This window comes from Schizophyllum commune (genome assembly GCF_000143185.2).
Source record: "Schizophyllum commune H4-8 unplaced genomic scaffold SCHCOscaffold_9, whole genome shotgun sequence".
Taxonomy (NCBI): Eukaryota; Fungi; Basidiomycota; class Agaricomycetes; order Agaricales; family Schizophyllaceae; genus Schizophyllum; species Schizophyllum commune.
In genome coordinates this window covers 89,954-116,434 of record NW_026089546.1, presented here as the reverse complement: position 1 = coordinate 116,434, position 26,481 = coordinate 89,954, and the positions used below count along the sequence as shown (strand labels likewise).

The 26,481-nt window shown below is 57.4% G+C and overlaps 12 protein-coding genes and 1 non-coding gene across 13 annotated transcripts; 8 read left to right on the top strand and 5 right to left on the bottom strand.

The window, feature by feature from the left end:
• Positions 1-323: 323 nt before the first annotated feature.
• Positions 324-1,681, top strand: SCHCODRAFT_02548306 (uncharacterized protein). The gene is made up of 5 exons (XM_003029507.2): positions 324-868; positions 921-998; positions 1,054-1,269; positions 1,325-1,443; positions 1,496-1,681. The coding sequence occupies exons 1-5, from the start codon at positions 701-703 to the stop codon at positions 1,593-1,595; spliced, it is 681 nt and encodes a 226-aa protein (XP_003029553.1). The 5' UTR covers positions 324-700; the 3' UTR covers positions 1,596-1,681.
• Positions 1,682-1,852: 171 nt separating this feature from the next.
• SCHCODRAFT_02584651 (uncharacterized protein) lies at positions 1,853-2,614 on the top strand (the record flags this gene model as incomplete). The annotated part of the gene is made up of 3 exons (XM_003029506.2): positions 1,853-1,954; positions 2,009-2,230; positions 2,289-2,614. The coding sequence occupies exons 1-3, from the start codon at positions 1,903-1,905 to the stop codon at positions 2,612-2,614; spliced, it is 600 nt and encodes a 199-aa protein (XP_003029552.1). The 5' UTR covers positions 1,853-1,902.
• On the bottom strand, positions 2,563-4,461 carry SCHCODRAFT_02633167 (NAD(P)-binding protein). Its single transcript, XM_050345754.1, has 6 exons — positions 3,977-4,461; positions 3,818-3,926; positions 3,708-3,766; positions 3,299-3,657; positions 3,162-3,245; positions 2,563-3,112 (listed from the first exon to the last, which is right to left on the bottom strand). The coding sequence occupies exons 1-6, from the start codon at positions 4,281-4,283 to the stop codon at positions 2,687-2,689; spliced, it is 1,344 nt and encodes a 447-aa protein (XP_050198679.1). The 5' UTR covers positions 4,284-4,461; the 3' UTR covers positions 2,563-2,686.
• A 411-nt stretch (positions 4,462-4,872) lies between these two features.
• SCHCODRAFT_02633164 (MFS general substrate transporter) lies at positions 4,873-7,420 on the top strand. The gene is made up of 14 exons (XM_003029505.2): positions 4,873-5,266; positions 5,314-5,360; positions 5,414-5,524; positions 5,572-5,685; positions 5,738-5,766; positions 5,818-5,886; positions 5,934-5,993; positions 6,046-6,098; positions 6,148-6,238; positions 6,288-6,382; positions 6,435-6,724; positions 6,777-6,874; positions 6,931-6,995; positions 7,046-7,420. The coding sequence occupies exons 1-14, from the start codon at positions 5,010-5,012 to the stop codon at positions 7,305-7,307; spliced, it is 1,641 nt and encodes a 546-aa protein (XP_003029551.1). The 5' UTR covers positions 4,873-5,009; the 3' UTR covers positions 7,308-7,420.
• Positions 7,421-7,514: 94 nt separating this feature from the next.
• On the bottom strand, positions 7,515-7,597 carry SCHCODRAFT_t172. The gene has a single exon. It is a non-coding gene; the product is annotated as a tRNA-Gly (tRNA).
• Positions 7,598-10,017, bottom strand: SCHCODRAFT_02633162 (Six-hairpin glycosidase; the record flags this gene model as incomplete). The annotated part of the gene is made up of 9 exons (XM_050345753.1): positions 7,598-8,005; positions 8,060-8,196; positions 8,248-8,565; positions 8,615-8,840; positions 8,890-9,043; positions 9,097-9,110; positions 9,161-9,227; positions 9,277-9,733; positions 9,781-10,017. The coding sequence occupies 9 exons, from the start codon at positions 10,015-10,017 to the stop codon at positions 7,609-7,611; spliced, it is 2,007 nt and encodes a 668-aa protein (XP_050198678.1). The 3' UTR covers positions 7,598-7,608.
• Positions 10,018-13,630: 3,613 nt separating this feature from the next.
• SCHCODRAFT_02633159 (uncharacterized protein) lies at positions 13,631-14,235 on the top strand. The gene is made up of 2 exons (XM_050345752.1): positions 13,631-13,680; positions 13,742-14,235. The coding sequence occupies exon 2, from the start codon at positions 13,930-13,932 to the stop codon at positions 14,107-14,109; it is 180 nt and encodes a 59-aa protein (XP_050198677.1). The 5' UTR covers positions 13,631-13,680; positions 13,742-13,929; the 3' UTR covers positions 14,110-14,235.
• A 1,977-nt stretch (positions 14,236-16,212) lies between these two features.
• Positions 16,213-17,909, top strand: SCHCODRAFT_02633155 (uncharacterized protein). The gene is made up of 3 exons (XM_003029504.2): positions 16,213-16,608; positions 16,655-16,846; positions 16,896-17,909. Exons 1-3 carry the CDS (start codon positions 16,269-16,271, stop codon positions 17,492-17,494), a joined length of 1,131 nt encoding a protein of 376 aa, XP_003029550.1. The 5' UTR covers positions 16,213-16,268; the 3' UTR covers positions 17,495-17,909.
• Positions 17,910-18,346: 437 nt separating this feature from the next.
• On the bottom strand, positions 18,347-19,054 carry SCHCODRAFT_02355800 (uncharacterized protein). Its single transcript, XM_050342465.1, has one exon. It carries the CDS (start codon positions 18,774-18,776, stop codon positions 18,414-18,416), a length of 363 nt encoding a protein of 120 aa, XP_050198676.1. The 5' UTR covers positions 18,777-19,054; the 3' UTR covers positions 18,347-18,413.
• Positions 19,055-19,333: 279 nt separating this feature from the next.
• SCHCODRAFT_01173469 (uncharacterized protein) lies at positions 19,334-20,078 on the bottom strand (the record flags this gene model as incomplete). Its single annotated transcript, XM_003029110.2, has 3 exons — positions 19,334-19,584; positions 19,788-19,838; positions 19,955-20,078. The coding sequence occupies 3 exons, from the start codon at positions 20,076-20,078 to the stop codon at positions 19,334-19,336; spliced, it is 426 nt and encodes a 141-aa protein (XP_003029156.1).
• A 951-nt stretch (positions 20,079-21,029) lies between these two features.
• Positions 21,030-23,586, top strand: SCHCODRAFT_02633144 (glycoside hydrolase family 78 protein). The gene is made up of 9 exons (XM_003029503.2): positions 21,030-21,291; positions 21,343-21,799; positions 21,846-21,918; positions 21,976-21,989; positions 22,037-22,187; positions 22,253-22,478; positions 22,533-22,850; positions 22,918-23,054; positions 23,107-23,586. The coding sequence occupies exons 1-9, from the start codon at positions 21,052-21,054 to the stop codon at positions 23,501-23,503; spliced, it is 2,013 nt and encodes a 670-aa protein (XP_003029549.1). The 5' UTR covers positions 21,030-21,051; the 3' UTR covers positions 23,504-23,586.
• A 153-nt stretch (positions 23,587-23,739) lies between these two features.
• On the top strand, positions 23,740-24,684 carry SCHCODRAFT_02633143 (uncharacterized protein). Its single transcript, XM_050345751.1, has 4 exons — positions 23,740-23,837; positions 24,001-24,291; positions 24,342-24,402; positions 24,587-24,684. Exons 1-2 carry the CDS (start codon positions 23,748-23,750, stop codon positions 24,250-24,252), a joined length of 342 nt encoding a protein of 113 aa, XP_050198675.1. The 5' UTR covers positions 23,740-23,747; the 3' UTR covers positions 24,253-24,291; positions 24,342-24,402; positions 24,587-24,684.
• SCHCODRAFT_02633142 (uncharacterized protein) lies at positions 24,131-26,143 on the top strand. Its single transcript, XM_050345750.1, has 4 exons — positions 24,131-24,282; positions 24,334-24,558; positions 24,616-26,035; positions 26,093-26,143. Exons 1-3 carry the CDS (start codon positions 24,237-24,239, stop codon positions 26,010-26,012), a joined length of 1,668 nt encoding a protein of 555 aa, XP_050198674.1. The 5' UTR covers positions 24,131-24,236; the 3' UTR covers positions 26,013-26,035; positions 26,093-26,143.
• Positions 26,144-26,481: the final 338 nt, after the last annotated feature.

The window sequence follows — 26,481 nt, the reverse complement described above, 5'->3', positions numbered from 1 at the left end:
GGACGAAAGTGATGAAGGTGGGAACAGAGAGCGAATCGCTCGATTAGGCCGGACCGGGACTTTGCCGAAGCCTAGCACGTGGCCGAGAAGCCCTTCACAGCGCCCTCTGCAGCCATTGGTGCTGCATTATCTGGTACTTACAGCAGGAATTAGTGCTTCAAAATATCTACTGTCGTCATACGCACCGTTGCCATCGACTCAGATTACCGGAACACCGAGTCGAACATTTGTGCACGTGATCATGAGACTTTCGGCGACTCCCGTACTGCCGGTGGCGGCAGTAGCCTCGCGGCGAACTTGCCCTCAACCATCATCGCGACTTCGCCTCGCCGTGCTGAGTATACGGCTCGCCTTTTATTCCGTGTCTGCAGCTGCCTCTACCTCTTACATTTTTGGCCATGCTCTTCATCCTCAAACCCATTCTACGTTGTGGCACTCGCTCAAAGTTGCCGGAGGCTCGTCATCCGGAGCGAGACTCAGACATGGAACGTTGCTACGAAACGACTGACTTAGACAAAGCTTGAGTCTCGCATCGCCCCTACGGCTAGTATATAAGGCCTGAACTTGCGTTGACTGGCCTTCTTGACTACCCACCACCACTTGACTAAACTCGTGCATCAGCATCAACACTCCGCCAAGCACAGCTCCTCGTCGCGTTTACCCAAGTACACTCGCGCTCACCCCATCAACACTCGTCAACATGCACTCTCACTGCGAGCTGCCCACCTACGAGGATGCCTACTGTACGCTCTGCGATAAACTCTTTCACTCGAAGCAACTTCTTCGCCAGCACGTCGAGCATTCTACCAACCACCCTCACTGCGACACCTGCGATCGGCGGTTCTTGAATAACCATGCGATGCGAATGGTACGCCTTGCCTACTTCTGGTCGCGTCATACTTGCTGACCTGAACCCCTAGCACTTCGCTGCATCGAAGAAGCACCTTTTCTGCGTCCACTGCGAGAAGCACTTCAAGACGCCTTCCGGTCTGCGCTGGGTACGTCCTTCGTCAAACAACCACAATAATTCGCGTACTTACTCCGCTCTCCTAGCATAACAACCACTCCCGGTGTCACCTTAAGCGCAACGGTTATGACATCCAAAGCCCCGCATACGACGTGAGCAACGTCGACATGAGCGCGCCTGACTGGGAAGATAAGCTCGGCATGCTTGAAGACGAGCAAATGGCGGGCAAGGAGGAAGATGTCCCCTTACCTTCGTATGCTAAGCCATTTTCTGAAGGCAGATTGGACGCTGCTACTGTTATTGTGCGTCTTTCCACCGCCCAATGACCTCCAATTGTGTGACTGACGACAGCTTCAGTTGCAGAAGAAGTACACCACCCAAGCGAAGGTGCCCGTACTCAAGCAGCGCTGCCCTATCTGCCTCTCGACGCCAAAGACGGTCGTCGCCACGCATTGCGGTCACTTGTTCTGCACACCGTGAGTACAATGACTGTATCACATCTCGTCTCAAGCGCTGACGCCCTGCTAGATGCATCGAACAGGTCGTCGCGGAGAAGGGATCTTGCCCGACATGTCGAAAGCCCAGCTACAAGGTGCAGCTGCGCAAGGTCGACTTGAGGGTCTTTTGATACTACCTACTCCTCCGCCGCTGTCTTGCACATTTTACCCAGCCTCTTGTAGATACCATGAATGAATACTCAGTCGAACAGTGCACGATCCATCTTTAGTTTTGGGAGGAACTGAACGTCTATCTTTAGGTCCGTACACGGTCAGCTGGTCCGCAGGACGCGCTCAGTGGCGTGGTTTCTGCGTGGTTCTTCTGATGCGCACCATTTACGAGCATGATTCTTGGCGACATCCGGGCATTCTTGCCCTCGGCCTCAGCTCTGCTCTTGCCACCATCATAGTTGACTTCACTGGCTGCGACGACCGACGATGCACGCCTCCCCTACTCTCGTCCTCGCGGCTTCAGCGCTGCTGCATGCGGGTGCGTAGTCTGCGCGAGTCCAGTAGAGTCTTGATTTTCGATCGCCCATAATAGGTGTAGCCCTCGCTGACGATGTCACGCTGTACACGGTGCACACCGAAGAGCTAAACCCGTCCATCGTCAGCGAGTACTCCGCAACGGTCTCTGCCGTCGGGACTGCATCTGACAGTGCGGCGACAACCTATGTCGAGGAGATAGCGATCTCAAAGCTCGAGTATGTCTTTACGGACAAGGACCAGACCATGACGATCGTCTCTGAGCCGAAGACAGAGACGCGTGAGTGACCCTCTTCATACCCTCTTATGAGATATCTTCACTAATCATCATCTTCCAGGAACCTTCGTCGAGGGCGCGTCCACGTTCTTCATGAGCGAGCCTGCGTATGCGACGTCTACGACATGGGCAGGGCATATCGCAAAGTTCACGAATCCTTCCTTGCAAGAGGAATGCTCGTACGACCAGGATGATGGCAAGGGCAGCTGTGTAGTGGTCGTCGGACCCGAAGGCAATCTCCCCAGCGGTGCGACGACATCGTTCGCGGGCGCTTTGCAACCCTATCAGACTATCGAGGCCAATGGCGCTGCGGGATCGAGATGGTGGGGTTGGACGAGCGAGTCCACACTGATCGGCTCACTGATGTTCGTGCTGACTTGCATATGAGGGCTGCTCACGTCTACGCAGACAATCTATTCACACATGTACCATCGTACAACATACCCACTTATAGAAGCCCTACAACGGCAGATTCAGGTCCTTCACATACATAAACTTGTCCGACTTGAAGCTCTCATTCGCAAGGAGCCCCACCACCAACGCCATCGCGCCATCGCGCTCGGTCGCCCCCTGCTTCGCAGCGTCGCCCGTATCCGCCGCCTCGCCTTCCAGAGGCCCGAAAAGGACGTTGAGCATTCGCGTGTCCCCGCCGCCGTGCGCGGAGTGGTCAACCTCAATGGGTAACCGCTCGGGCCTTCCCCAGAGGCGCTGAAGGGTCACGGTGGCGCCCCCTGCGCGGGGGAGGGCCTCGGTGCCGTGGATGAGGCCGCCGAGGGTGTCTTGGTCTTCAGCGAGGCGGTATTGGGATTCGACGACGTCGAGCTCGAGGCGGCCGTGCGAACCGTTGAAGGCGACGCGGTAGCCTTCCCATGGGGAGTATGCGGTCTAATGGTCGCGATTAGTCCGTCCACGCAAACAAGACAGCGAAGCGAACCAAGTGGTAAGTCATGATTGCGCCGGACTTGTAGCGCACCATCACGCCCATGTCGTCCTCAATACCGATATCAGGCGCGAAGACCTAATGATGCATATCAGCTGCGAGCACCCAAAGAGTGCCAGGTAGGTACGTACATTCTGGTCGCGATGATACCCGTCCTCTTCCTCCGCATCCGCGTATATACGCTTGAGCGTATCGTCCTTCTCGAGGTGAATCGCAAAGGGGTCCTTCTTCGCCTCCTCGCTCCCCCGTGCGCGGACGTAGTCGCGCGCCCATCCGTGTCGCTTGCCATTTTCCTCGCCGTAAAACCCGAGCTTGCCCATTCCCGCGACGGCTTCGGGCTCGGAGTTGATCCACCAGTTGACGAGGTCGAAGTGGTGGCCGGATTTGTGCACCATGAGCCCGCCGGAGTTCGTCTTCTGGCGGTGCCAGCGGCGAAAGTAGTCAGCGCCGTGAACGGTGTCTAGCAGCCATTCGAAGTGGACGGAGAGGACTGGAGGATCAGGTAAGTAGTCAGCGAGCATTGAAGAAGAGGCAGTATGCCTTGGCCAATCTTTCCGTCTGCAATAGTACGCTTGACGAGCTCGTGCACAGGATTATATCTTTGGGGAGGCGTCAGCGTTCAGCAAGCCTGTAGCGCTGAAAGGACTTGCCTGTAGTTGAAGGCCACAGTGACATGATTGTTCGTGTCCTTCACCGTCTGCAGTATGCGACGGCACTTCTCGATATCCGTCGTCATGGGCTTCTCGGTTAGCACTTTGACTGTAAGATGTTTAGTGATTTATACACAAATGGGTGCTGAAAGCTCTTACCTCCTGCCTTAAGAGCTGGTACGATGTACAAATCATGCAACGCGTCGACGCAGGTGATGACCACTATTTCGACCTTCTCCTTCGAAAGCATCTCTTCAAACTGATCGGGAAGATACACAGAAACCGTCGGTGCCCCAAGTTCAGTCAGAAGATCATTGTAGTACGCCGCGCGCTTAGAGTTAGGCTCGCAGAACGCGACCACCTGACTGGACGCTCGTGCGACGACGCCACGCACGAACATGGCCGCGCGGCTTCCGCAGCCGACGACAGCGACGCGGCCGCCTAGGGCTTGGCTTTGGGAGGACATGATGGGGAACTTCACCGAGCGCGCGACACGAGCGAGGCATACTTATGTGTGTAGGCTATCGATAGCCATACCAGCTGACACGGGGAACGGGATGGGCGGTCCGGGAGACCTTAGAAGAACGACCAAGACGATGACGAGCGTCAGTATGAAAGATTCGCTTGACGGATGTGGATATATGATGCTTGTCGTGCTCCGAGACGAGCCAGAGGAATTCTGGGGAAGGCGCACACTGCGCTGGAGGTGGAAGTTTGGGTAAAGAACTGTTTGATGGGTTTCGTTTGCACGAACGGCAACGACTGAACCCATGGGAAATTGTGGCGTTCCTGCATTACCATCACCTGAGCTAGTTGGACTTGCCCGCCATCACGGAACCCTGCAGCGGCATTGGCGACTTCGTCCAGGTGACTACCCTCCCTCGAGAATAACTCTCTTCTTACATTGCTTCCAAGTAGATACGCGAATACACCGCCCAGCACTGAGGACCATAGTGTAAATTCAGTCTATTGCAGGGAGCCTGAGCGAATGCTGCGCGGATGGACGTCAACTTCTGTGGTAGTGCCGGATTTCCGAGCTCACCGACGTTAGCTGAATGTCTTTGTACCTCCCGGACCGCCCAGCATCACGCGGTATCGTGAGGCATCATGTGGAGGTTAACCATCGAATAAAAGACGCCACTCCCCTCGAGCTTCGAGTGCAGGCGATCGACGCACTCCTCCAGTCCCTATCATGGCGCACGCACCTAGACGACCAGACTCGCCGCTCAAGGCTACAGTCGACCAAATCGAAGAGGTCGAGGTACTCTCGACGACTAGCGCTGCAGGTCCCTCCAAAGCGAACGTAGGCGACGCCGCGCTCGAAGTGCTCGGGCGCAGCGATGTGCGTCGCGAGATAACGACTGAGGAGGATAGGCGGGTACGACGGAAGATCGACCTCTGGCTGATGCCCGTCATCGTCATGGTGTACATGTTGCAGCAGCTGGACAAGTACGTGACTAGACGCCGAAGCTTACTATTCACTCATCGGACCTCAGGTCGTCCCTGTCCTATACATCTGTTTTTGGTATCGTGGAGGACACCGGTGAGTTGTCGGGTGTCGACGAAGCCCGACGGACTTCTGATAGTATGTTGCAGGCTTGAAGGGCCAGGAATACAGCTGGCTCAGTAGCATCGTATATGTCGCGCAACTCATATGGCAGCCCGTCTCATCATATCTGCTCGTCCGCCTTCCCGTGGCGAAGTATCGTGAGTATAGATAATATTGCCGTCTTCACGAATCTCATGCCGTGTAGTGTTCGTCCATGTCTTCATGTGGGGCGTCTGCGTAGCGTCTACCGCTGCTGCCCACAACTTTGCTGGTCTAATAACCGCCCGCTTTTTTCTTGGCATCTTCGAGGCTACAGTTGGTAAGCGTCAGGCTTTAACCCATATGCTTGACGCTGACAATGCGCTGGCCAGCCCCATGCTTCATCACCATCACACAAATGGTAGGCCCCCGACCATCTGCTGAAATCTAAGTCGTTTTCAATTATCATCAGTGGTGGCGACGACGCGAACAAACCATGCGCCTGGCTATTTGGATGGCCGCTAACGGAGGAACGGGTATGGTGAGCACCTTCCCTCTACGCAACGTCAACTTTACTGATTGCGAAAGTTTGGCTCTCTTCTTTCTTGGGGCCTTGGGCATATCGGAGGGAGTTTGCGGCCTTACCAGGTACTTCGTTCACACTGGCTAGCGACCTGCCGTGCCTAAGACGCCCTTCCAGACCATCTTCCTGTTCATCGGGTGCTTGACAACTGCGTGCTCTCCTATCATACTGTGAGCTCGTTCGCATTGTCCACTACCTACTAGTTGACCCTCGCGCAAGACTCGTCCTGCCCGATTCGCCCATCAAGGCGAAGTTCCTTTCTCAAGACGAGAAGATTATTGCCATCGAACGTCTACGCGCTAACAATCAGGTATACTCGCTTCAATGACCGGCATTGTGGAGTCGCTAACCCGTCTCAGGGCACCGAAACCAAAGTCTGGAAGTGGGAGCAGGTAAACGAGCTCCTCCTCGATCCCAAGACCTACCTCTGGTTCGCTCTCTTGTTCCTCTGCGCGTACGTCTTCGGCTTCCACCTTCATCTGTACTCTTCTGACGCCTGTCGCTAGTCTTCCCAGCGGCGGCATCGGCGCTTTCGGCCCCCTCATCATCAACGGCTTCGGCTTCGACCAGTTCTACACGATCCTCTTCAATATCCCGTTCTCCGCCCTTCAGGTCGTACTCACCCTCATCTCGGCGTGGGTCTCGCAGAGAATCAAGCTCAAGTGGCCCGTCGTCTTCTTCCTGACGCTTCCGGCGATTGGCGGCGCGTCGGCTCTCCTCGTACTGGGTCGTGACGCGTCGATCAAGAACGAGCTTTTGGGCTGCTACTATGTTCTGTCGTTCTTTACTGCGCTTCGTGGGTCCCTTCATCTATCCGTCGGATGCATGATCTGACGTGCGCTCTTCAGAACCGATGCTGTATACGTGGAGCTCGCAGAACACGGCTGGACATACGAAGAAGCTGTGTACGACCGGACTTGTCTTCGTCGCGCAGTGCACGGGGAACGTCAGTCCTTCAACCTGTGCCAGTTTCTCATGCAGCTTTACTGATACCGTTTCTAGATCGTAGGACCTCTGCTGTATACTACAGAGGAGAAGCCCTACTACCGCAGAGGCCTTGTCGCAAAGTAGGCTGCTCCGCTTATTCGCTGCAACCGTCACTGACGAAAATCCCTAGCTTGGCCTGCTGGATCGCTCTCGCGGTCCTGAGTGTCGTCACGGCCGCCTACCTCGCGCTCCTCAACAAACGGCACGCAGCGCGCCGCATAGCGGTTGGCAAGGCTGGCGTGGTCATCGATGCGTCACTTGAGGATTATGCCGGCCGACGAACCGCGACGGAAGGTGGCGTCGAGAAGCAGCAGGGACAGACGCTTGCAAATGAGCGCGCTTTCGACGACTTGACGGATTTACAGAATGAGGACTTCATTTATGCTTTGTAGTTCATCTAGTGTGATCGAGTTTTGGATCAGTGCCCGACTGAGCTTGGAGGGTCGCTATCAGAAGTAGGAGGAATCACAATCGACTCAAACTTGCTTCGCATAAGCGCGAAGTGGCATAACGCTGTTGGCGGGGGTAGCTCAATCTTCTGCGATAAAAGTGGCTTGGACTGAAGGCAAAAAAGGATGCCATAAAGCAGAAAGACAGCATGCATTAAGGGGGAATCGAACCCCCGGCGGGTCGAAGGCTGCCTTCGTGGCAACGACCCAGGTTACCACTACCCCATCAATGCATTGAAAGGGTTTATTTCTGTATCTCTACTCCAATGCTATGGGTTCCACCGTTCAGTGTCAAGGAGCTTTCGCTCCCAACCTCCATACCGTCTACCGAGACAACACCGGTGAACGGTAGGACGACAACACCAGTTGTCCCTTCCGGCGCAGTCACGTTGAGATGGAACCGCCCGCCCGCGTCGTCGTTTGACCAACTCACCCCAAACCAACCCAAGGGCGTCTCGAATCCGCCTTCGGCGGCGGGGAGGCCGGCCGTCTGTGGCTGCACGCGGAAACCACTGCCGCCCGGCTCCATCAACGTGAGGCCGAGAAGGTACGATGTGAGGGCGGGAGTTGGGCCTGCACTCCATCCATGCGAATGCGATATATACGATGGATCGTCCGTGTAGCCTGCGTAGGAGCGATACCTGTCAAAGCCTGTCAGAATATTCAAATACAGGCGAAGAGAGAAATCAGCGCACAGAAGCGAGCCGTTGGACGTATATCCCTCAAGGAGCGTCGACTGCACGCTCACGTTGGTGGTCAGCATCCAGCCCCACTGCAAACGTATGAAGTCGAGTGCGCGCTCGGGCTCGCCTGCCGCAAAGTGCGCGTGTACCTATAGCTCATGTCAGTACCTCTTCCTCTTTGTAAGGCAGCAATAGCTAACCTCCATACTCCCTGCAAAAGGCGCGACATTGTCCGGAAGCTCTGGCGCTACCGCGCCCACTTCAACCCAGTTACCCGTCAATCCCTCGCTCACGCGCGTCTTGCGTTCGTCAGACGATGTCGCATTGAACCAAGCGACGAGCGAATTCCCGTCTTGCGGGTGCAGCGTCGTCGTCGTGTTGTCGAAGTACAGACCCGCCTCCTCATCCCAAAGCTCTGCGTTGAGCGCTGCCTTCAGGCCTGCGGCATCAGCGAGCCAGTTGTCTGCCGTCTCGGTGTTGCCAAGAGCCGACGCAATCTCCGCGCCATTGAGGAGGACCTACGGCATGATCCAACTTCGTCTTGACACCAGGGTTGATTCAACATACCTTATAGTACAAGGCATTTGGTGCGAGACTGAACCCGCCGCCTCCGAGGCGCCCCCAATCCTTGCTCCCCGTCGCATTGAGAAGGCCGACGTTGGAGTCGACCTTTGCTGCCAGATAAGCAATTCCCAACTGATACTGATCCCACTTCGCCACCATCCAGTCCGTATCACCGGAATGTAGCCAGCAGTTATATGCGCCAACGAGGGACCAAGCGTGGTAGGTATCGCTATACCCGGGCTCAGTAATGGGACATAGATCATAGACAGGCAGCGCACCTCCTCCCGACAGCACAACTGATGAGAGGACCCGAGCACGGTAGTCCGCCCGAGGATGAGTCTTGCAGGGAAAATATCTCGTCAAGACTGTTGCGTACGGATACGAGGTCGTTCAGCGCTACGAACGCTGCGGGTCCAGCGATGCCCATATCGCCTAAAGGTGATAGGTTCTGAGCAGGATGGCGTCGAGGCGCGCGTGGGGTTTACCTGGCCATACGGTCCTTCCAGATCATGAGCTGAGCACCGTGAAGAATGAGAATGCAAAACACACCGGTCTCGCTTCGCGCCGTCGACTATGACAGGGCTCGCGGAGGCGATTGTTCCATTGTTACGCCATCCTTCAACCATTTCAGTGGGATTCGTGACGGCAAGGGCTTCTCAAGTTACCTCCACCGTAAACTTGAACTCTTCCCTCATCCGCTGCTATTATATTTGTCTGGATCGTGTACGCGCCCGAATACCAGATCTTCGTCAGCAAGTCTTCGTCTTCTCCCTCGGGATCAGGCGCGTAGAAGTACCCGGAGTAATCGCGCAGGTCCTCGACGTGAGGCATGAAGGTGATCGCGCAGGAGACGTTCGAAAGTGCCACGGTCTCGCCGGTTGTCAGCGAGATCGTCAAGTAGCGGAAACCACCTCGCTGAGACGCGACCGGCTGAGTCCAGAGACCCTCCGCGAGAGGTCCCGAGACGGAGAGCGCCCCGTCCACCGACATGTTCGGCGCGGATATCGACGAGTCGTCAGAGAGAAGCGGGTTGACGAAGAGCGGCGACTCGGTGAAGGTCAGAGCGAGCGACGCGTCGCTGGAGGCTTCAGAGTCTATGTTGACCGAAATGACGCCGCCGACCTGAGAAGCGATGAGAAGAAATATACAAGCATACACGAACGACGAACCTCCTTTCCGAAGTCCACCGCTATCCACGCCCCTGCGCCGTTGAGCGTAGCAGACTGGGCATCGGATCCGAGTAGGCCCTCAGGATTTTGGACATTGCCCTCGTATTTGTATATCGCTATGGGGGAAACAGTGCGCGTCGAAGGTGCGTAATTGAAGTCGTCCCATGGGCCCGATGGTGCTGAGGCAGTCACAATGGACAGGCCGCATCCCAGTGTCAGCCAGGCCAGCATTCTCATCTAGAAATTAGGGAGAATACGGTCGCTACGAGGGCGCGCGCATCGCGCAGTATAAGAGCACTGGTTCTGCTCACGAGGTCAGCGTTGGCGGTCCGGCGGGCATTTCGCTCCGCGTGAATGAGGAAGGTCATTCGGTGACGCAGAAGAGCTTGACTACAGTAGTAGATTCACACCCGAGTCGTCTGAAGGACTTATCCAGGTCCGTAGTATTTCCGACAATCAGAAGAGGCCATCGCTTCTGTTCACTTCGAGTTTAAGATGACGCCGCTTGTTGAGGATTTGTGCCGCGAACAGTGGCCTGAACGAGGAGAAAGTTACGTTTCTTGGGTATACCCATTGTGATTTAAGTGATTCAGCAACGGCTAGGGCCAGAGTCATGTCTTCAAGATGGCGACGTGAAGGTTTGGGACAAGAAGCATTGCGCTTATGTAATCCGCACGCACAGTCAGCTGCTTTTCACGTGGTGGATTTTCGGCTGTGTCCGGTCCGAATCTCCCTTCGACACACTGCGACTATAAGTCTTAAGACGACGCTACAGGTGTCGCTTACCCCTCAAACTTGAGCTCCAACCACTTCTTTTTGCGCCTGTATCTTCTGCGTGTCTATCTGCAGCACCGCTGCCCCGTGCATGGCATACTCTACGCTCTCGCTTCCCGGAATAACGATACTGTCTGCCTCACTGACCAACACCTAACCTCACTACTGCCGCACTCAACGTTTTCTCTGTGCGATCTTACGTCTACTGCCAAAGATACGGAAAATCTTACCCTTGCCCTGACTGCCATCGGTCTCGAGCTGTAGCCGACGCCTGTGCCACGGTGAATCATACTTTGGCGCGGCATCCTCGTCGAGATGTGCCTCGAGAATACCACGTTCATCGAAGAGCGGCTGAAAGTGCTCGCTGCGCCAGCCTGAAATGACTGTCTGTGCGCCTCATTGGGCTGTACCCGTTTTCATGCTCGTCAGTGCTATGACGTTCCGGATGTCGCCAGGGTACGCCTGCGCCAAATCAAGCACTCTGCCATTGCCGCCTTCGCCTCCTCACTCCGCGGCCTTACTTTTCCGTCTACAGCGGCGCCCGGTAGTACTCTGCCGATCCGCTCACTAATGAACAAGGCGTACTTCCACCGGAATTCCGTGGCGATAGGAAGCCCTCGAGCGTGGCTGGTCATCCTTTGATTCTGGAAGGCCTCAAGCCCTCCGAAGCTTCTAACAGCTGAACTGCTACGCTTGAAGCCATACGTCGGCCCCAAGGCGGCTGATATGGTACGTCTCCGATCTCGACGCATGAGCTACTATTTAGCCATTCAATCGGTAGAGGGTTCACCTTGCTGAGGAAGCTTTCGATCCCGACCCTCCGACCCGCTACTGCTCAACGTAGTCCTATGAAGCTGTCGGCGGACTGGCTGGGAACGAGGGTACCGGTGCTCGCTACAGCCTCACACTCCGAACAGCTACTGCGGGTGAGTGTCGTACTTCGCCCTAATAGCATTCATTGAACTTCGATGAACACCGTTACAACTTACGGCGAGGATGCCCTTTACCCTGAAAGCAATGAGTCAACGTGCACGCCCCGGTTTCCAACTCGTAAGCGCAAAATAGGTTCTCGTCACGGACTTGAAGCTTGAAGTCTGGGCCTTGACAAGGTTTAGACGGAGTTGGTAGTCTCACTGAGATCGACACACGTACACGAGCTTCAAGAAGGCGTGCATGCCAGCACGATCGGACGTCCGGGCGTCCCGGGCTTCTCAACATATCACTCGGGTCACATATTCAGCTGCATGGGTCGATTGGAACACTGAGAAGTACATGCAAAGCTACACATTCACAGGCAACGAAGCACCGGCGCAACTACAAGGAACTCGACGCGAAGTGCATCGGAAGTTGCCGAGAGAGTTGGTGCCTGTTTGCATAGGCTTGACGCTGTTACGCTGCTGCGCTCATCATCATCGCCAGCCGTGGACTCTGACCCTCACCGGAAATCATCTTACGTTCGAATACGAGTCGTGCGAGCGCTTTTTTCCACGAGTGCACCTCTGATCTGCAACGAACTCATGCCCGCAGGCCTGAAAATTGCTCAGTGTTTCTTCTTTCCAGGCCGACTGCGCACCACGTTCCCTCACGAGTAATCCGCCTGAGCCGCTGCCGCGAACCCGCCTTCCTCCCAGTGATCTGCCCTGGTGCGTAGAGTTCCAGCACGGACATTGTGCGGGTGCGTGGGCGTGCAAGTCCTCACGAGGCGACCTGGCGTCGGTCACCTTTCCCAACACGAGTCAGGCCTCGCGCACGCTCGCCGCACGTTGCCGCCGGCTCGGCGGCATCCCCTTTGGTCCACAAGCGCCAATCGTCTTCCAACCTGTCTGCCTGTCGCTCTTCTGGTCGCGCGCTACGCTGCTCTCCTTCTGCAACCGGTCGTTTCGTCGCTCGCTTGCTAGATCCTCCACCGTCATCTCTCGGCTACCAACTTCCTTGCTCGCCAATCTTGGGCCCGGGTTGTCACTGAGCGCACCTCAGCGTGCTCTGCGCTGTGTTCTTGTCTGATCTCGACTTCCCGCGGGTTCTGCGACTTCGTTGAGAAGGTCTGGATCCACATGGCGCTTCACCCATTACCCCGGCTGGCACCCTCTTCCTTGTACCTTCCCTCTTGGGATGTGCTCGCGCCACTGAAGGGTTCTAGCCGTGGGAGAGGCGACACGGCATGTGGGACAGATTGGCGGCGCGCCCGGTAAAGGGCATTCTCGATACCCGATTTCTTTGCGGGCCGCTATCCTGCGTGCGCTGATTTTGGGCGACTGCGATAGCGTGCAATAAGGACGCGGACAATCTCCTCGACGTCGCACATAGTAGAGATCCTCCGAGTCAGCGTCAGCGGGATGGATTGAACGTGGACGAGATGAATTCGCCTTTACGCTGCAGCTAGTCTTCCGACGACCTCGCCGCCGACAAGCGCCGCGCGTGGTGCTAATCTTCGTGCGAGCGATTTCCTTGCGTCAGTCCTCGGCGTGCTCCTACGTCAAGATGTTAAAATTCCGATGGAAAACCCACGAACGTATAGATGGAGTCCTGTACGCTCGAATGGCGCTTACCCGGCGTCCGCCAACGTCAGGCTTCTCCTAGACCCTACGCCATCCTGCTCCGAGTGGCTGATATGCACATCTTCCAGGAGCGCTTCAGGTGAGAGACCCCCAATGACGGTTCGAAGGCCAGTCGAGCTGACGCGCTTGAAGGTTCCAGAGCCAAGATGGTGCGCTCCACTTCACGCAAGCTCGGGATCCCTTTTGCTGCTCGATCACTACCTCACGACGGTACGCGCATTGACGAGGCCTTTGGAACCCTTGTCGGCCTGACTCAACTCGCTCAAAATCTGATATCGTGACTTCTTTGGCCTTGCAGTAAATGCTTCTGAGGAGATGTTTGAAAATCAATGGCAGTGCGTGTTCCTCCCTGCGGCTGCTTATCGTTCTGACGATCAAGCTCCTTATTTCAGGGTCAGCATCCCACCGGTCCCAAGCACAAGTCGAGCACTCCTGAAGCGCCTTGTTATTCATGTCGACTACGGGATACGCACCGCGTTTTGTCGGCCTCTAGTGCGCGCCCTCTTTGATAAATCCAGCTGTCGGTACGAATATTTCCGGTAACAGCCCTCTGCGGCGCGATTTTCCGGTGCGCAAATCAACCATGCCTTTCGGCGTAACTGAACATGCCTCTTTGATACCTCTTTCAGTGCGGCGCGCCATGCCCCCTCGGTGAAATAGACCATGCTTCCCAGGCGCGTCTGGGGTATTTGACCTGGGGCTTTATTGCTTTCGCGGGGCAAGTGTCACGGCAAGTGTGATATCCCTTTCTTCCGGTGATGTTTTGCAGGCGTTCGGGCTGATGAGAGAGGCCTTTCGGCTGCTCGTCTCGAACAATATGGGTCTCGGTATTGACCGGGTGACTCGAGCAGGTTCAAAGGCTTGGGTCCCTCTCGTTATGCTCCGCTGCGCAGTCTTGCTTACCCTTTTGGCAGTGATACCTACCCCTTCACGCGTCGTGTCCGATTCTACAGCTCGGCGTCTAGTGGACGTTCGGGACGTTCCCCGCCCCCTCTGACTTCATCGTTACCTCCCCATCATCCGCTCCCTGCACCCTTTCTTCTACGGTCATCATCGCCTCGCTTGCTGCGAGCCCGTTCTTGTCAATGTCATCCATCACTCGCGCTCCAAGAAGCGTGCCCCCGCAACCAACTTTCCTGCGTGACGTAGGCGTATGAGTCACGCGAAAGTTCAACTTGTGACAGGCTTGTGACGTAACGCGTCGTGGCGGTTCAACCACATCCCACGTCTCCCGGTCGCAGGCGTCTATTCAGCCAACCTGCGCGCTTGCGCCACACACTGCTTCCCCCAGAATCATGGTTCGATACTTTTCTGGGAGCTTACTCAGTCGTCGAATACATCGGGCTTCTCCCTCGACCACAGCTTTGTTCAGTGACCCTCTCCCGCGTGCCGCTAAGAATTGCCTCTTCCTGCGCTCTTCCTCCCGGGATTCGCGGTCATATCGGCGCTGGGCTGTGTGGCGAGCTCGGGGAGTACTCCGTCATGAACTCAATGCGGGCCTCTCGCTGACTATAATCTTCTTACTGCTCGGATTCGGCGTATTCTTACGAGTCTGCACAGGCTGCATTCACGTAGCGGGTTAATTGCTCCGAGAGGTCAGTGGCCTCGATATCCTCGCTAATTCTCAAAGTTCAACCTGTGCTTTACCATGTGACCGGACCTCCCAAGTCGGCTGCAGCCACAGCATACGGTACTCGGATAGCTGGCCGGCTTTTCTGGAGGGGGCCTGGAGCTGCACAGACAACTTCAGACCAAATACGGCTAGGCGCGCACGAGTTGGATTCTATCTGCGCCCTCTTCTGTTCCTGGTCGTTCCCGTGAGAGCTCGTTGATCTGGTGCGCCGCCGACGAGATCTCAGCTGTGTGGCGCTCGAAGGCGATGCATCTTCGACTGGTCGTTCGATTCATCCTCATGTGCTGTCGCTCGATACGTCTACACAGCCGCTCTATTCATCTGCGCGTTCATCGCCGGTCTATCCTCCGCGACCGCTGTAGCTGGCTATCTCGCCTCCTGCACTATCTACCCTTTGTGCTTTCCAGCTAGCGCGCCAGCCTTTCCGGACGAACAATGGCCCCGCTAATTTGATTCCGGGGTTCGACATGGGCCCGCCGCACCTCTGCGCTTCGTGCACTCACCTGCACCCGTGATCAGCCTGCGTCCGTGATCACAGGAGACTACTCGCGACGCGTGCAGACACGATATGCCAGTGCGCGTATTCTTGGCAATTGGGCGACTGAACTCACGGCGCGCAGAGCGCTCACTATCTTTTAGGGCGAATTCTAGGCGGGCGCGTGGCGTCCCTGCCCTCCCCGCAGACCCGGCGAGGGCGCGCGGAGGGCCTTCCAATGATTGTTCGCGTCTTTGATGTGAAGACGCGCAGTGATGCGCGCGCCCCCGCACTGAATGAGGCGATAGTAAGTGGGTGTGAGGGAGATGAAGTCACTGTGATATGAGGGGAGATGGGCGTGCCGTGCGAGCAGTCAATGTGGCGCAGCGTCATCTGCCGGTACGCGTCGTGCGCTAAGTCCGTTGCGGGGCCTTCGACTTCGACTTCGCGCAGGGTCTGCATCTCGTCGCGTCCCACGACCGTCGCGCGGTCGTATATACCCTGCCTCGTGTATTATTCGTGGTAGCGCAGCGCATCAGCGGGATGCAGGAATCGAGAATAAGTGGGGGATTCGAGCCCTCTTTTAGATCGCGTTGGGACGTATGTCAAGCGTATGTGCCTCGGAAACGCGCGCAAGCCTCGGATTGATAATTGGGCGGGCCCCATCAGGGAAGCGGGCCTCGCGCCGCGCATGCGCTGGGACAATGGCTGGATAATGAGGCGGCCGACGCACTGATCGTTCTCGAAGCGGCGCGCGGATCGCTGGGAGGTAGTGCTGGAGGGCGCCTGGGCCTAGCGGCAGTGTCTGAGTGTAAGACGTACGAGGCGGGGGAGGGGCGGCGGACGCAACCGGGGCGATGCCGGTTTTCGGGGTGCCCAACGCGGTTGACGCGTGTAAGAGGGGGGTCCTTGAGGGGGGACATGTCCCGATGGGGACTAATCCAAATGAGGAAGTATGTCCCCGCGGATCGCAGATCATTTCGGGGTGATATAAAGGCCACCCCACCCGGCGTCCACCAGGTTTCTTTTGCCCCACCACCAGTTCACCATGGCCTCCGTCTTTCGCGCCCTCTTTGGCAGTCGCCCGTCTACCCCAACGGAGAAGAAGCAGCGTCGACCGCGCTCCTCTTCGCGTCCCCGACAGTCTTCGTCCTCGTCTCCCGCACAGACCAACGAGAAGTTTGTATATATCGCGCCTAGCACACCCCCGGCAGAGCGCAAGCGTGCATCCAGTCATGTCTCGCGGTCGGCTGCACCATCTCCTCTACGCTATGACACCTACGACGCGGCCACCAACCGCACCAGAGGGCGCACGAAGAGCGCGTCCCAAAATGGGCCCGTGCATGTCCCCCTGTATCGTACATCGAGCGCCAAGGCGAAGGAGCGACGTGCGTGACCGATCTCCGATCTCTGACGCGTGCTAACAATCCGCAGCGAGCCCCTACCCTCTGTTCGCCCCCACCCACTCCTACTGCAGTTCTCGCAGCGCCTCAAGTAGCGTGTCTGGTCGTCGCCCCGCATCTGCTCCAAGGTCTTCCAGCTCCTGCAGCGTCAGCCGCAATGGAGAGCCACGCCCCGTCTTGAAGCACACCAGGACGTCAAGCGACGCTTCTCGCAACGGTCCCCGTGCGTGCCCTTTCTCCCTGTCATCGCGCCACACTAACAGGTCATACAGATGCGCACGTCTCCTTCCAGAACCCCAATCGCACCGAGACCCTGCACATGCACCCGCTACTCGCGCACGGCAAGCTCTGCGCCGCGCCTATCTCGTACGACGTCACCCTCCCTCCCTCTTCTCGTACCGTGCTCGACCGCGGCACGCGCACTCCTGTGCCTGCCCACACCCTCCTCCAGCCCGCGAGTGAGGCGCCGTCGCATACCACCCTCGTCCTCGCCTCGGACAAGTTCCCGTGGCCGGTCGTAGCGGCCTCCGGTGCGCGCGCCGCGGCGCGCTTCTACCTCTCCGGCAACTCGCCCCACCGCGCTTCGCCCGGCGGCGAGCCCGTCACCGTCCTTGACGTCCTCTACGCGCTCCACAACACGCTTATGGTCCGCGTCACGCAGGAGGAGTGGGATGCGCTCGGTGCGGGCTCGCGCGCTCAGCGGAAGGTGACGCGCGCCTACGAAGCCCGCTGCAATCGCATGGGCGGCGGCTGGGAGGGCGGCGTCCGCCGCATTGACTGGCTCGGCGAGAAGACCCGCCTCGTCGGCGTCGAGGTCGACAAGAGCGCCGGCGGCGCAGGCATCGGCAAGCTCGTCTTCTCGAAGGCGTAGGCGCCGAACGACCCATTTTCTCCCGCGCTGCTGCTCAACATGCGCAAGCACTCGACGTAGCGGCGTGTGTCCGCCGGCATCGTGGTGCCCTCGGACGTGGACGCCCCGGCTCGCGGCCCTCAGTGGCGCGTGCCTCCGCGCGCCGCACTCGACTCTTTCTCCATCTCGACTCCGCTATTATGGCCTGCTTCTCTGCTGTCGAAAAACGCGTGCTGCACGGCGCGCTTCTGCTGTCGAAAACGAACGCGCACGGACGGCGCGCCCCCTTCCTCTTGGTGATATCTGGGACGATGTATCATAGGTATAATTCTTTATGCTGGCTCATGACGACTCGCATGCCCTCCCACTCCTCGCATGCTCATTACGCTTGACGGTGGGCAGGTGCCCGCCGTTGTTTCACGACTCTTCTCTGCTCTGGTTACATACTTACATATACATACATACATCATACTTACTACTACTCCGCTAGCCTGCGGCTCACGACTCGACGTTCACGATCCTCTGGTCTCATAGTACACCTCTCACGAACTCGCTGTCGCTTTGCACTGGAACTGTTGTTTGTAAAACTTATGAATACAAATATTGATCCTGGGGACTTATAATTCTCACTGTGGCGCGTCTGAGCAACATTTCAATTCAAGTTGAGGGCCGTTGAGGACGAAGTAGTCACACAAGGGGGTTGCACTCGTTGCTTCGCGGGGTGCTAGTCGCTCGATATTCCAGAAGGTAGGGACTAAGAATAACACGTATGTGATTCAAGGAACAGTGAGCACTGGAGGGGCTTGAACCGAGGAGCCTGGGTGATAGCGATTGCTCGACTGGGCTTCGAAGCGCTGGCGGTCCTGGACGAAGTTGAACGCGCCCTCGGATCGTCCGTGCCTGACCCGCTCTGCACCCCGTCCTCCCTCGAATCCCTCCCCTACCTTCTCCCCCTCCCTGTCACACCCCCGCCGCCCACGTCAGAAAAATCGAGGGCCGCCCGACCGACAACCTGGTCCGCCTGCTTCGCGCTACGCTCGTCCCCGCAAACTCGTCGCCGTGGAATTTGGGGCACTCGAAGAATACGGTAGCCCGCCACGCCGAATAACACGCCTCGCAAAGGAAATGGGACTAGCGCGTCCCACGGGCAGGGTCTGGGTGCTGCGCACGCCGTTCCTAGCAAGGCAAGGGCGGACAATGGGCACGAGGGCGGCGCGCACGTGTGGCGAGGGTGCGAGCGCGCCGTCCTCGTTCCCGGCGAGGGATTCGAGAAGATGATCAGCTTTGCCTTCAGGCCGTTCATATGTCGCTGTCGAATACGTGTACTAGGACGGTGATGGGCTGTAAGCTGTAGCAGTGAATGAATGAAGAAAATTACTCGGTGGGTCGCGGAGGCCGGTGAATGGGCGCGACGACGGACGACGGGGGTTCCAGGACGGAGGGCTCTGTCGCCGGTTACGGCGGGGTGATTGCAGAGAAGAGAATAGAATAGAGGCCCGTATCATTAGGTACTGAATAGCCCGTACACTGAATGGCGAAGCATAGGTCGAAGAAGCCTGATGGCACAGCAAGGGATATACGGGGCGAGACCAAAGAATTAATGGCGACAAAGCAAGATCGTTGGGAAGTGTACATAGGCGGCAGGGTCGTAAGCGAGGAATCCATCTAGGAAGAGGAGGCAGGAGACGAGGGGTCGCGCGCAGCGTTACATGCAGGACAGTACACCCGCGGGTAAGCGCGCAGAGCCTATGCGATCAATGAACAATACAGGAGCGCGCGAAAACATGGACGAAGCCGATAGATGAGTGAATAAGTGACATGCAACATGCAATGGGCGGAAGTGATTCGTGTCGTGTCGTGTCAGGTCGTGGAGGATAGGCTGTGAGCCGATGGCAGCTGTAAGGTGTTCGAGGGCTGAGTGCAAGATCCGGGGAGATCGTAGCTCGTCTTCCCCGCCACTGCCCCGCGGCAGACCGCCGAGGCAGGGTCTGAGTTGCCCAGCGCCTTGTCGAGGAGACTAGATACGCTAGCGAGGTAGGCTGCGGTCGCAGCAAGAGCGACACCGATGCTCCCGCATGCGTTCGTTGACTGGCAAGGCGGCGCGTGTGAACCTAGGCGGACGTTGAGTAAGAAGGACATAAAGGAAGATCTGGGGGCGTGTGTGCTGGCTGACTCGCCCGAAAAGGGGTGACAAGGCAAGGAGAAGGCGTGCCAATGAGGGACAATGGAGAAGGGGGCGCATGCGGGTACAACGCGCAGTGGATGGATACTGAATGGCGAGGGTGTTCGTTGACGTGGGATGGACGACACGTACCTGCGGCAGAGGGCATCTGGGCTGCGGGTGGCTCATGGGCCGTAGGGGATCCTTGCAGATGAGTTCATGGTGGGGTCATGAGGGTGTTCTGAGCGATGATGGCTGTCATCTACTGGGCGAGGGTTAGCGGACTGGGCGAGGGTCGCTGCTACTGGAGAACCACGTACCGATCGCGTCCGAGATCAGCGCTGAAGGCGGCCTGTCCGCATGTGCATCGAGTGGTATCGATGGGTCATATGTGCTCGATACGTCTTCAGACATGAGCGCGAGAGTGGCGTCCAGGGTTCGCATGCCGGTTGTTGCCTGCGCTTCCCTCGCACGCCCATCGGAATACTGGCTGGAGAAGAGCAAAGGGCGATGGCTTCTCCGTCGTAGTGAGGGCATCGCGCGTCCTTCGCTAGCTCTTCTCCGTGTCGAAACATGTAATGGACGAGTATGAGCGCCCGGTGTTTGCCATGGGAGGTACAGCGCAGAGGCCAGCTGGACGAAGCAAGCCAAGATCAAGAAGACAAGAAGATACTTCATGATACCCAGATGCCCTGTATCATGGAGATTGGATAGCACGAGGATTCCTTGTCCTCAGGGAGATATCTGCTCGAAGGTCGCCGACGTCGCGGTCGAGAGCAACCACCTCGCGCTCGAACTTCCCACGCGCCACCGTTGAACAGTTCACGTGCCACGAAAGTCATCCTACCGTATACCCCTGACATTCATACCTCCTACCTTACCTTATAGCCACCGTAGATTTCTCCCTTAGTCTACACCGCAGTTTGTCCTAGGTACATGACGCGGTATACAAATGTATTTCCCCCCCCCCCGAACAGTTCACGTGCACGACAGCTGATCGTGCTACCGCCACAAAATCTAATCTTCGGGCGCTTGTTCTGAACGTTCATGATCAGCGCGTGGTCGTCGTACAGCATGCCTTGTCAGAGTCTGAGAGCTGGCATATACATGATGATTCATTCTTCCTGCTCCCCACTCTCGCAGGAATCCAAGGAAAAACGCAATATACATTGGCTACGGTGAGAAGGATGTCATGGCGCTTGAACTGATATCCTCTCGATTGAAGGTAGCCTGCGGCGGCCGCTCCCCCTCTAACAGCTGGATTATTGTCACTTGACGAGGTCAAGGGCCAGCCTGGCGCGTTGGGCACGGTAATTTACATCCGACGGACCGTGTCAGTTGACCCCGTGAACGTGTTTTCTCGCATTCATAAGGCGAAAGTACGGCTGCAGGATCGACCTCTTTCCATCAACATAAGATGCTAGAGCTCTATCACTTCTCACTAGCTCTTGCTTTCTCGCTTTGCGCGAAAGCCTCTGCACCTCATGGTCCGTGGGACGACTTCAACTATGCGCCATCCTCGCGAACTGTGTCCCCGACGGCGATTCATGGTACCAGTGGTGACGTCGACAATGCGGAAGCACTTCTCTCTACGGACGCTGGCTCAGCAACTTTGAGCGGCGCCGGGGCCTGGGTAGCGATTGACTTCGGCAAAGAGGTTCGTCTACTGGCCCTTCGGCATCTTGCTACCATACTCATGAACTCGTAGGTCGGAGGGGTTACAACTCTCAACATCGACTCGGCATCCGACGACAATGCCTCCCTCGCCCTTACCTTTACCGAGTCTTCACTCTTCATCAGCCCTACCCTATCCGACGACTCCGTCTTCGCGGCCGCGAATCTCTCCGTCGATGGCGCGCAACCCATCCCCGCCCCTCTCAGCGAGGGCCTCTGGACGCAACCCATCTCCTGGCAGCGAGGTGGTTTCCGCTACCTCACAGTAACACTCGCCGAAGGGTCGACCGTAGCTCTGTCGAACATCTCTGTCTACCTCACCTTCAGCCCGAACGTCGATGACCTGCGCGACTATAAGGGATATTTCTATGCCAAGGATCCGGGTGAAGAGGACGAGGACCTGCTAACGAAGATTTGGTACGCCGGCGCGTACACGATCCAGACCAACATTCTGGCCGCGGACGAGGGTAGGGGCGAGGTTCCTCAAGGAAGTAAGCAGACTTTACTGTGCTTCTCGGCGAAGCTGAAGCTTTTTAGCCACCGGATGGAACAACAGCGGTACCATCGCGAACGCAGGGCCCGTTATTGTCGACGGCGCAAAGCGCGACCGGTACGCATCCTCACGAGCGTCTGATCATGTTTTCCTAACATTGACTTCATGTTCCAGTACCGTGTGGCCAGGTATACCACCCGCTCCTGCCCGATGAACTTTCTGACCACCTTCGCAGGCGACATGGGCATCGCCGGACCGTCGGCCTTCGTCGCGCTCAACCAGCTAGACCCCGTCCGCAACAGCCTCGACGAGCTCTTCTCGCTCCAGAGCACCACTGGCGGCCTCCCCTACAGCGGTCCTCTCATTAGCGCTGGACCCGAACTCAGGTGTGTGCGCACTCTCCTGCCCCTCTCCACTTAGGCTTTATCACCATGCTCACTTTGTCAATCAGCGACACTTACCACGCCTGGTCCCTCATCGGCGCCTACAACTACTGGCTGCACTCTGGTGACACGGAATGGCTCGAGGGGAAGTGGGAGCAGTATCTGGCGGGCGTGTCCTATCTCGCGGACAAGGTTGACGTTGATGTGGGCTTGATTAATGCTACGGGAGTCCTCGACTGGGGGCGCCTCGGCGGTGGCGGGTTCAGCATCTCGCCGAACGTGCTGTACTACAAGGTTCGTCTATTACCCTTCACTATGCGTCGTAGCTGACGTCGCTTATCCTTACAGGTCCTCCTCAACGGCGCTCAACTCTCATCCGCCCTCGGCGACACCGAGACCGCCGAAGGCTGGCTCGCCGACGCCGCTACTCTCAAGGGCATTATCAATGCGGTTCTCTGGGACGAAGACGCGGGCCTCTACATCGACAATACGACGACGACGCTCCACCCCGAGGACGGCAACTCGCTCGCGGTGTGGTTCAACGTCACCGTGTCGGACGAGCAGAAGGCGCGCATCAGCGAGGGTCTGGAGCAATTTTGGACGGATGTGGGCGCGGTGACGCCGGAGCTGCCGGATACGGCGGCGCCGTTTGTGGGTGGGATGGAGGTGAGTTGGGGTGGTTTGGGGGAAGGTTGGTTGGGTGGACGTTGACGTTGACGAATTGACTGTGTAGCTGAACGCGCACTTCGAGGCTGGCGCTGCCGAACGCGCGCTCGACCTTATTCGTCTGGAGTGGGGCTGGATGCTGACGACGAACGTGAGCGTCCAGTCGACGTTGCTGGAGGGATACACTTCGAATGGCTCGCTTCTGTGCGTACCATCACTCAATTGGCTGGATCCTTCACTGACTACACCCCTCTAGATACCGCGGCGACGCCGGCTACCAGCAAGACCCCACCTACACCTCCCACTCGCATGGCTGGAGCACCGGGCCAACGCCTGCGCTCACCACCTACATCCTCGGCCTCTCTGTCACCGAACCAGCCGGTCAGGCCTTCCGCGTGGCGCCGCAGACCGGTGGTCTACCCGCCGCGGAGGGCGGGTTTGAGACGCCACTTGGCTGGTTCGGCGTGAGCTGGACGAACGACGAACACGTAGGACGCTTCGAGCTGAACGTCACGTCGCCGGAGGGGACGGTGGGCACTGTCGCTCTGCCGGTCGATGGCGAGATCACGGTGGACGGCGAGGCTGTTGATGCGGAAGGGGGTATTCAAGTGCAGGGCGGTGTGACCCATACTGTATTTGTTCAGGCCTCATGAAGCAAGTTTTTGTGTACACGACTCGGATGTATGTACTATATGTATGATTAGCCGCGGCCTTCCAAATCCAGTCCTTCGAGTCATTTGGCTGCGCATCAACCACCACAGACCCTTCTCTGAAGGGTGGAAAATGGACCATTCGCTCTTGAACTTCGCGGTGTGCTTGGTCGTACTTGCGGACAGGCCGAATAAGGCGTGCCACGCAGATGGATATTCGTTTTCTCACGGTCTGTCTCGAACTATCATGGGCTTTCGGGCCTTGCGCGTGTCCCTGTCGGTGCTCCGCTCGGAGGCCAAGTCTTCCTTGGCTGAAGCGAATTGTATGACTTGGCAAAGGTGAGGATGAACAAGGCTCAGCGAGCTCACGATCGAACCCTCCATGTCAACGCATCTTCGCAAGTTGCTCTTATTCTTTGGTCTCTCTGGAGACCTACGATCATTGGAACAAGCACTTCAAGGACCTTAGCATGATCTCAAGTGACTGACAAGCTGTTTACAGCTCACAACACCTTGACGGCGTCGTACCAAATGCCGCACTAAAGCCGCTTAATATGGCCTCAATGGACACACGTTCACTGCCTTATCGCTTCTCTCGCGATGAGAGAAGTCAATTTCCATTCAATAGAGGTCTTTCCCCGTCAACGAGGCTGTCCAGACTTAGGTATACATATCGAGGATGCTTGGGCGTGCACGAGGTCGTGCACTACCCTCCCCTTGACTCGCACCGAAGACCATGGCTTATGGCATAGATACGTTCATGGGAGCATCCCGTGCGTCAGGTATGTGCTCTGCCTTTCCGTCGCTGTGAGTAGTTCTGAATAATGGAACAGTACCATACCAGGACTTTTCTCCCCGCGAAGCCCTTCATAGGATACGCCAAAGCGGAGATGAGAATGAGCCTGATGAAAATGAGCCCGACGAGGACGAGCCGGACGAAGACGAGCCCGATGAGGACGAAGGCGGCCATGGCCACACGACAGCGACGAAGACAGTCTCAGTAGAAAGCACGACGTCACCTAGTGGATCCCTGACCAGCGATCAAGCCAACGAAACTGGTACGCCTGATACAGACTCGCCATTTACCTTGACTTATGACCTGTCTTCCGCTGAAGGTCGTATCGATTCGGAGCGCAGGTCCTCCGACGACAATGACAAGAGTCGCTCGATCGCCTTGGGGATCGTCATACCAGTCCTGGTCATCTGCCTCATAGCTCTCGCTTTCTGGTACCGCAAACGGCGCCAGAACGAGAAGCTCATGCGCGATGCCCGCGAGCGGCGCATGCGTGACCCGCTGCTTCCGATGGCGAATAAACCTACGACAGCTGGGATGCAGACGCTCGCCTCTCGGCCATCGGCCACAGCGACGACGTCGACCATGTTATCTCCGCATACCAATTCAACCTCGTCTCGCTGTCCTATGGCTATGTCGCCGCCCGCCCCAGTCACTCAGCGTTCGGCATCGTCTCCGGCCGCTCAGGCGACCCATACAGCGCAGACCGCCCCACATCCTGGTCCTTCCTCTTCCGCGGACCCCCTTCCTAACCCTCACTCTGACAATGGGCACGAATCCGCGGCGCAGCACCTCGACAATATCCCCCCTGCAACGAACTCGAGCGACGCGCTGCCTCCTTCCACAGATCGCGAGCATCCTACCATCGACATACCGACCTGCCTTCAGCCAGGCGGGGGTAAGTCCTCGCCGCCCGTTCGTCGCGGCTCCGAAGACTGGCTTCCATCTCGCTTTCACACCCTCGAGCGCAACGTACCTCATCTCTACTACAGCCCATCCCTCGACAAACTCGCAGCTCAGTCGGCAGAGACGTCGCCAAATCTGAGCGAGGAGCATCCGCCCGCGGTCCAGGCGCTGGAACTTCAGGCGACGAGACGGGAGGAGGATCACCCTCCGCCTTTCCAAGGGCCGTCTGAATCTGACTGTCCTTCGGCTTTCTCGGTCGACGAGAAGGGCCGCACGCGTCTGTCCTGGCGACGTTTGTCTTCTCGGTTGAGCGGCGAGGCAGGTGGACGACGCAGCTCATCCGAGGGCCAGGGCAGAGTCACGCCGTCAACTTCCCCGGTGTCACCGCCAGCCGATGTTGTGAGCTCGCCTACTTCCATCTCTTCGCGACGTCGTTCTGCGCCGCCGCAAGTTGACAAAGCTCTCCCTTCGGCGCCTCAGTCGGCATCCTCTACGGCAGAGACGACGAGAGACTTGGTGACCGACAAGACCCCTGCACGCTCGTCCAGCATTCCGACAACCCGCAGCCCCGTCGAACAAGGGTCCAGCTCACGCGGGCGTAGTCAGCCCTCCTTCGGCGTCATCGGTCAACGCTCGCCCTTCTTCGAGTTCGTTGCTGCGACGGGGCAGGACCCGGCTCGGGCGAAGAAGGGAAAGCGCGACAGCACTAGTGGTGCGGCTGTCGTTCGGCGCGAGACGCGTCAGACTGGTCCTCCTGCGTATGCCGAGGCCATGGCAGATGGGTCGACGGTGCATGGGCATGGGACGTTGTAGGGGAAGGATGCACAGAAAATCAGGTATGGGGATGCTTCTTTCCTTGATAAATACGACCGCTCAGGACGAATGATACCCAGAACTCTGTACTTCACGATGCATAATGAATGTAATGTTTCCGGGAAACGGACGAGTCACGACATCTCGCTACCGAGCTGGCCAAAGCCATGTTCCTACTTGTAGTATCCAAGTCCGTAGCTTCTTGGCCAACCAGTCCTCGCTAGTTTACCAGTGCTTCTGTTGCTTGCTTTGAGGAATGCACGCACTTGTCTCCCAGAATATACCATATAGTGCGACGGGCTCCGTCCCCGACCGAGACTGCTCGATCCCAACGGATGCTAGCGTACTCCACCGTCGGCACGACCCATCTCGCCTGCGGATAAGTTATGCCTGTCAATGTCGTATCTAAGTCGCTCCCCGACGAGTACTCAACGTGGTATCGTCCGTACCACCCGTGCAAATCCCTTTC

Bases quoted from the DNA above. Each gene is read 5' to 3' on its own strand.
- SCHCODRAFT_02548306 (XM_003029507.2), top strand. From the start codon at position 701: ATGCACTCTCACTGCGAGCTGCCCACCTACGAGGATGCCTACTGTACG. The intron at 1,270-1,324 runs GTGCGTCTTTCC...CGACAGCTTCAG, and splicing joins TGGACGCTGCTACTGTTATT to TTGCAGAAGAAGTACACCAC. The intron at 1,444-1,495 runs GTGAGTACAATG...ACGCCCTGCTAG, and splicing joins GGTCACTTGTTCTGCACACC to ATGCATCGAACAGGTCGTCG.
- SCHCODRAFT_02633167 (XM_050345754.1), bottom strand. From the start codon at position 4,283: ATGTCCTCCCAAAGCCAAGCCCTAGGCGGCCGCGTCGCTGTCGTCGGC. The intron at 3,246-3,298 runs GTACGTACCTAC...ATGCATCATTAG, and splicing joins GGTATCATCGCGACCAGAAT to GTCTTCGCGCCTGATATCGG. The intron at 3,113-3,161 runs GTTCGCTTCGCT...CGCGACCATTAG, and splicing joins CAATCATGACTTACCACTTG to ACCGCATACTCCCCATGGGA.
- SCHCODRAFT_02633164 (XM_003029505.2), top strand. From the start codon at position 5,010: ATGGCGCACGCACCTAGACGACCAGACTCGCCGCTCAAGGCTACAGTC. The intron at 5,686-5,737 runs GTAAGCGTCAGG...TGCGCTGGCCAG, and splicing joins CATCTTCGAGGCTACAGTTG to CCCCATGCTTCATCACCATC. The intron at 6,239-6,287 runs GTATACTCGCTT...AACCCGTCTCAG, and splicing joins GTCTACGCGCTAACAATCAG to GGCACCGAAACCAAAGTCTG.
- SCHCODRAFT_02633159 (XM_050345752.1), top strand. From the start codon at position 13,930: ATGGGTCTCGGTATTGACCGGGTGACTCGAGCAGGTTCAAAGGCTTGG.
- SCHCODRAFT_02633155 (XM_003029504.2), top strand. From the start codon at position 16,269: ATGGCCTCCGTCTTTCGCGCCCTCTTTGGCAGTCGCCCGTCTACCCCA. The intron at 16,609-16,654 runs GTGCGTGACCGA...AACAATCCGCAG, and splicing joins CGCCAAGGCGAAGGAGCGAC to CGAGCCCCTACCCTCTGTTC. The intron at 16,847-16,895 runs GTGCGTGCCCTT...CAGGTCATACAG, and splicing joins CGCTTCTCGCAACGGTCCCC to ATGCGCACGTCTCCTTCCAG.
- SCHCODRAFT_02355800 (XM_050342465.1), bottom strand. From the start codon at position 18,776: ATGAACGGCCTGAAGGCAAAGCTGATCATCTTCTCGAATCCCTCGCCG.
- SCHCODRAFT_02633144 (XM_003029503.2), top strand. From the start codon at position 21,052: ATGCTAGAGCTCTATCACTTCTCACTAGCTCTTGCTTTCTCGCTTTGC. The intron at 22,851-22,917 runs GTGAGTTGGGGT...TTGACTGTGTAG, and splicing joins CGTTTGTGGGTGGGATGGAG to CTGAACGCGCACTTCGAGGC. The intron at 23,055-23,106 runs GTGCGTACCATC...ACACCCCTCTAG, and splicing joins ACTTCGAATGGCTCGCTTCT to ATACCGCGGCGACGCCGGCT.
- SCHCODRAFT_02633143 (XM_050345751.1), top strand. From the start codon at position 23,748: ATGGGCTTTCGGGCCTTGCGCGTGTCCCTGTCGGTGCTCCGCTCGGAG. The intron at 23,838-24,000 runs AGGTGAGGATGA...CAAGCTGTTTAC, and splicing joins CGAATTGTATGACTTGGCAA to AGCTCACAACACCTTGACGG.
- SCHCODRAFT_02633142 (XM_050345750.1), top strand. From the start codon at position 24,237: ATGGCTTATGGCATAGATACGTTCATGGGAGCATCCCGTGCGTCAG. The intron at 24,283-24,333 runs GTATGTGCTCTG...ATAATGGAACAG, and splicing joins GGGAGCATCCCGTGCGTCAG to TACCATACCAGGACTTTTCT. The intron at 24,559-24,615 runs GTACGCCTGATA...CTTCCGCTGAAG, and splicing joins CGATCAAGCCAACGAAACTG to GTCGTATCGATTCGGAGCGC.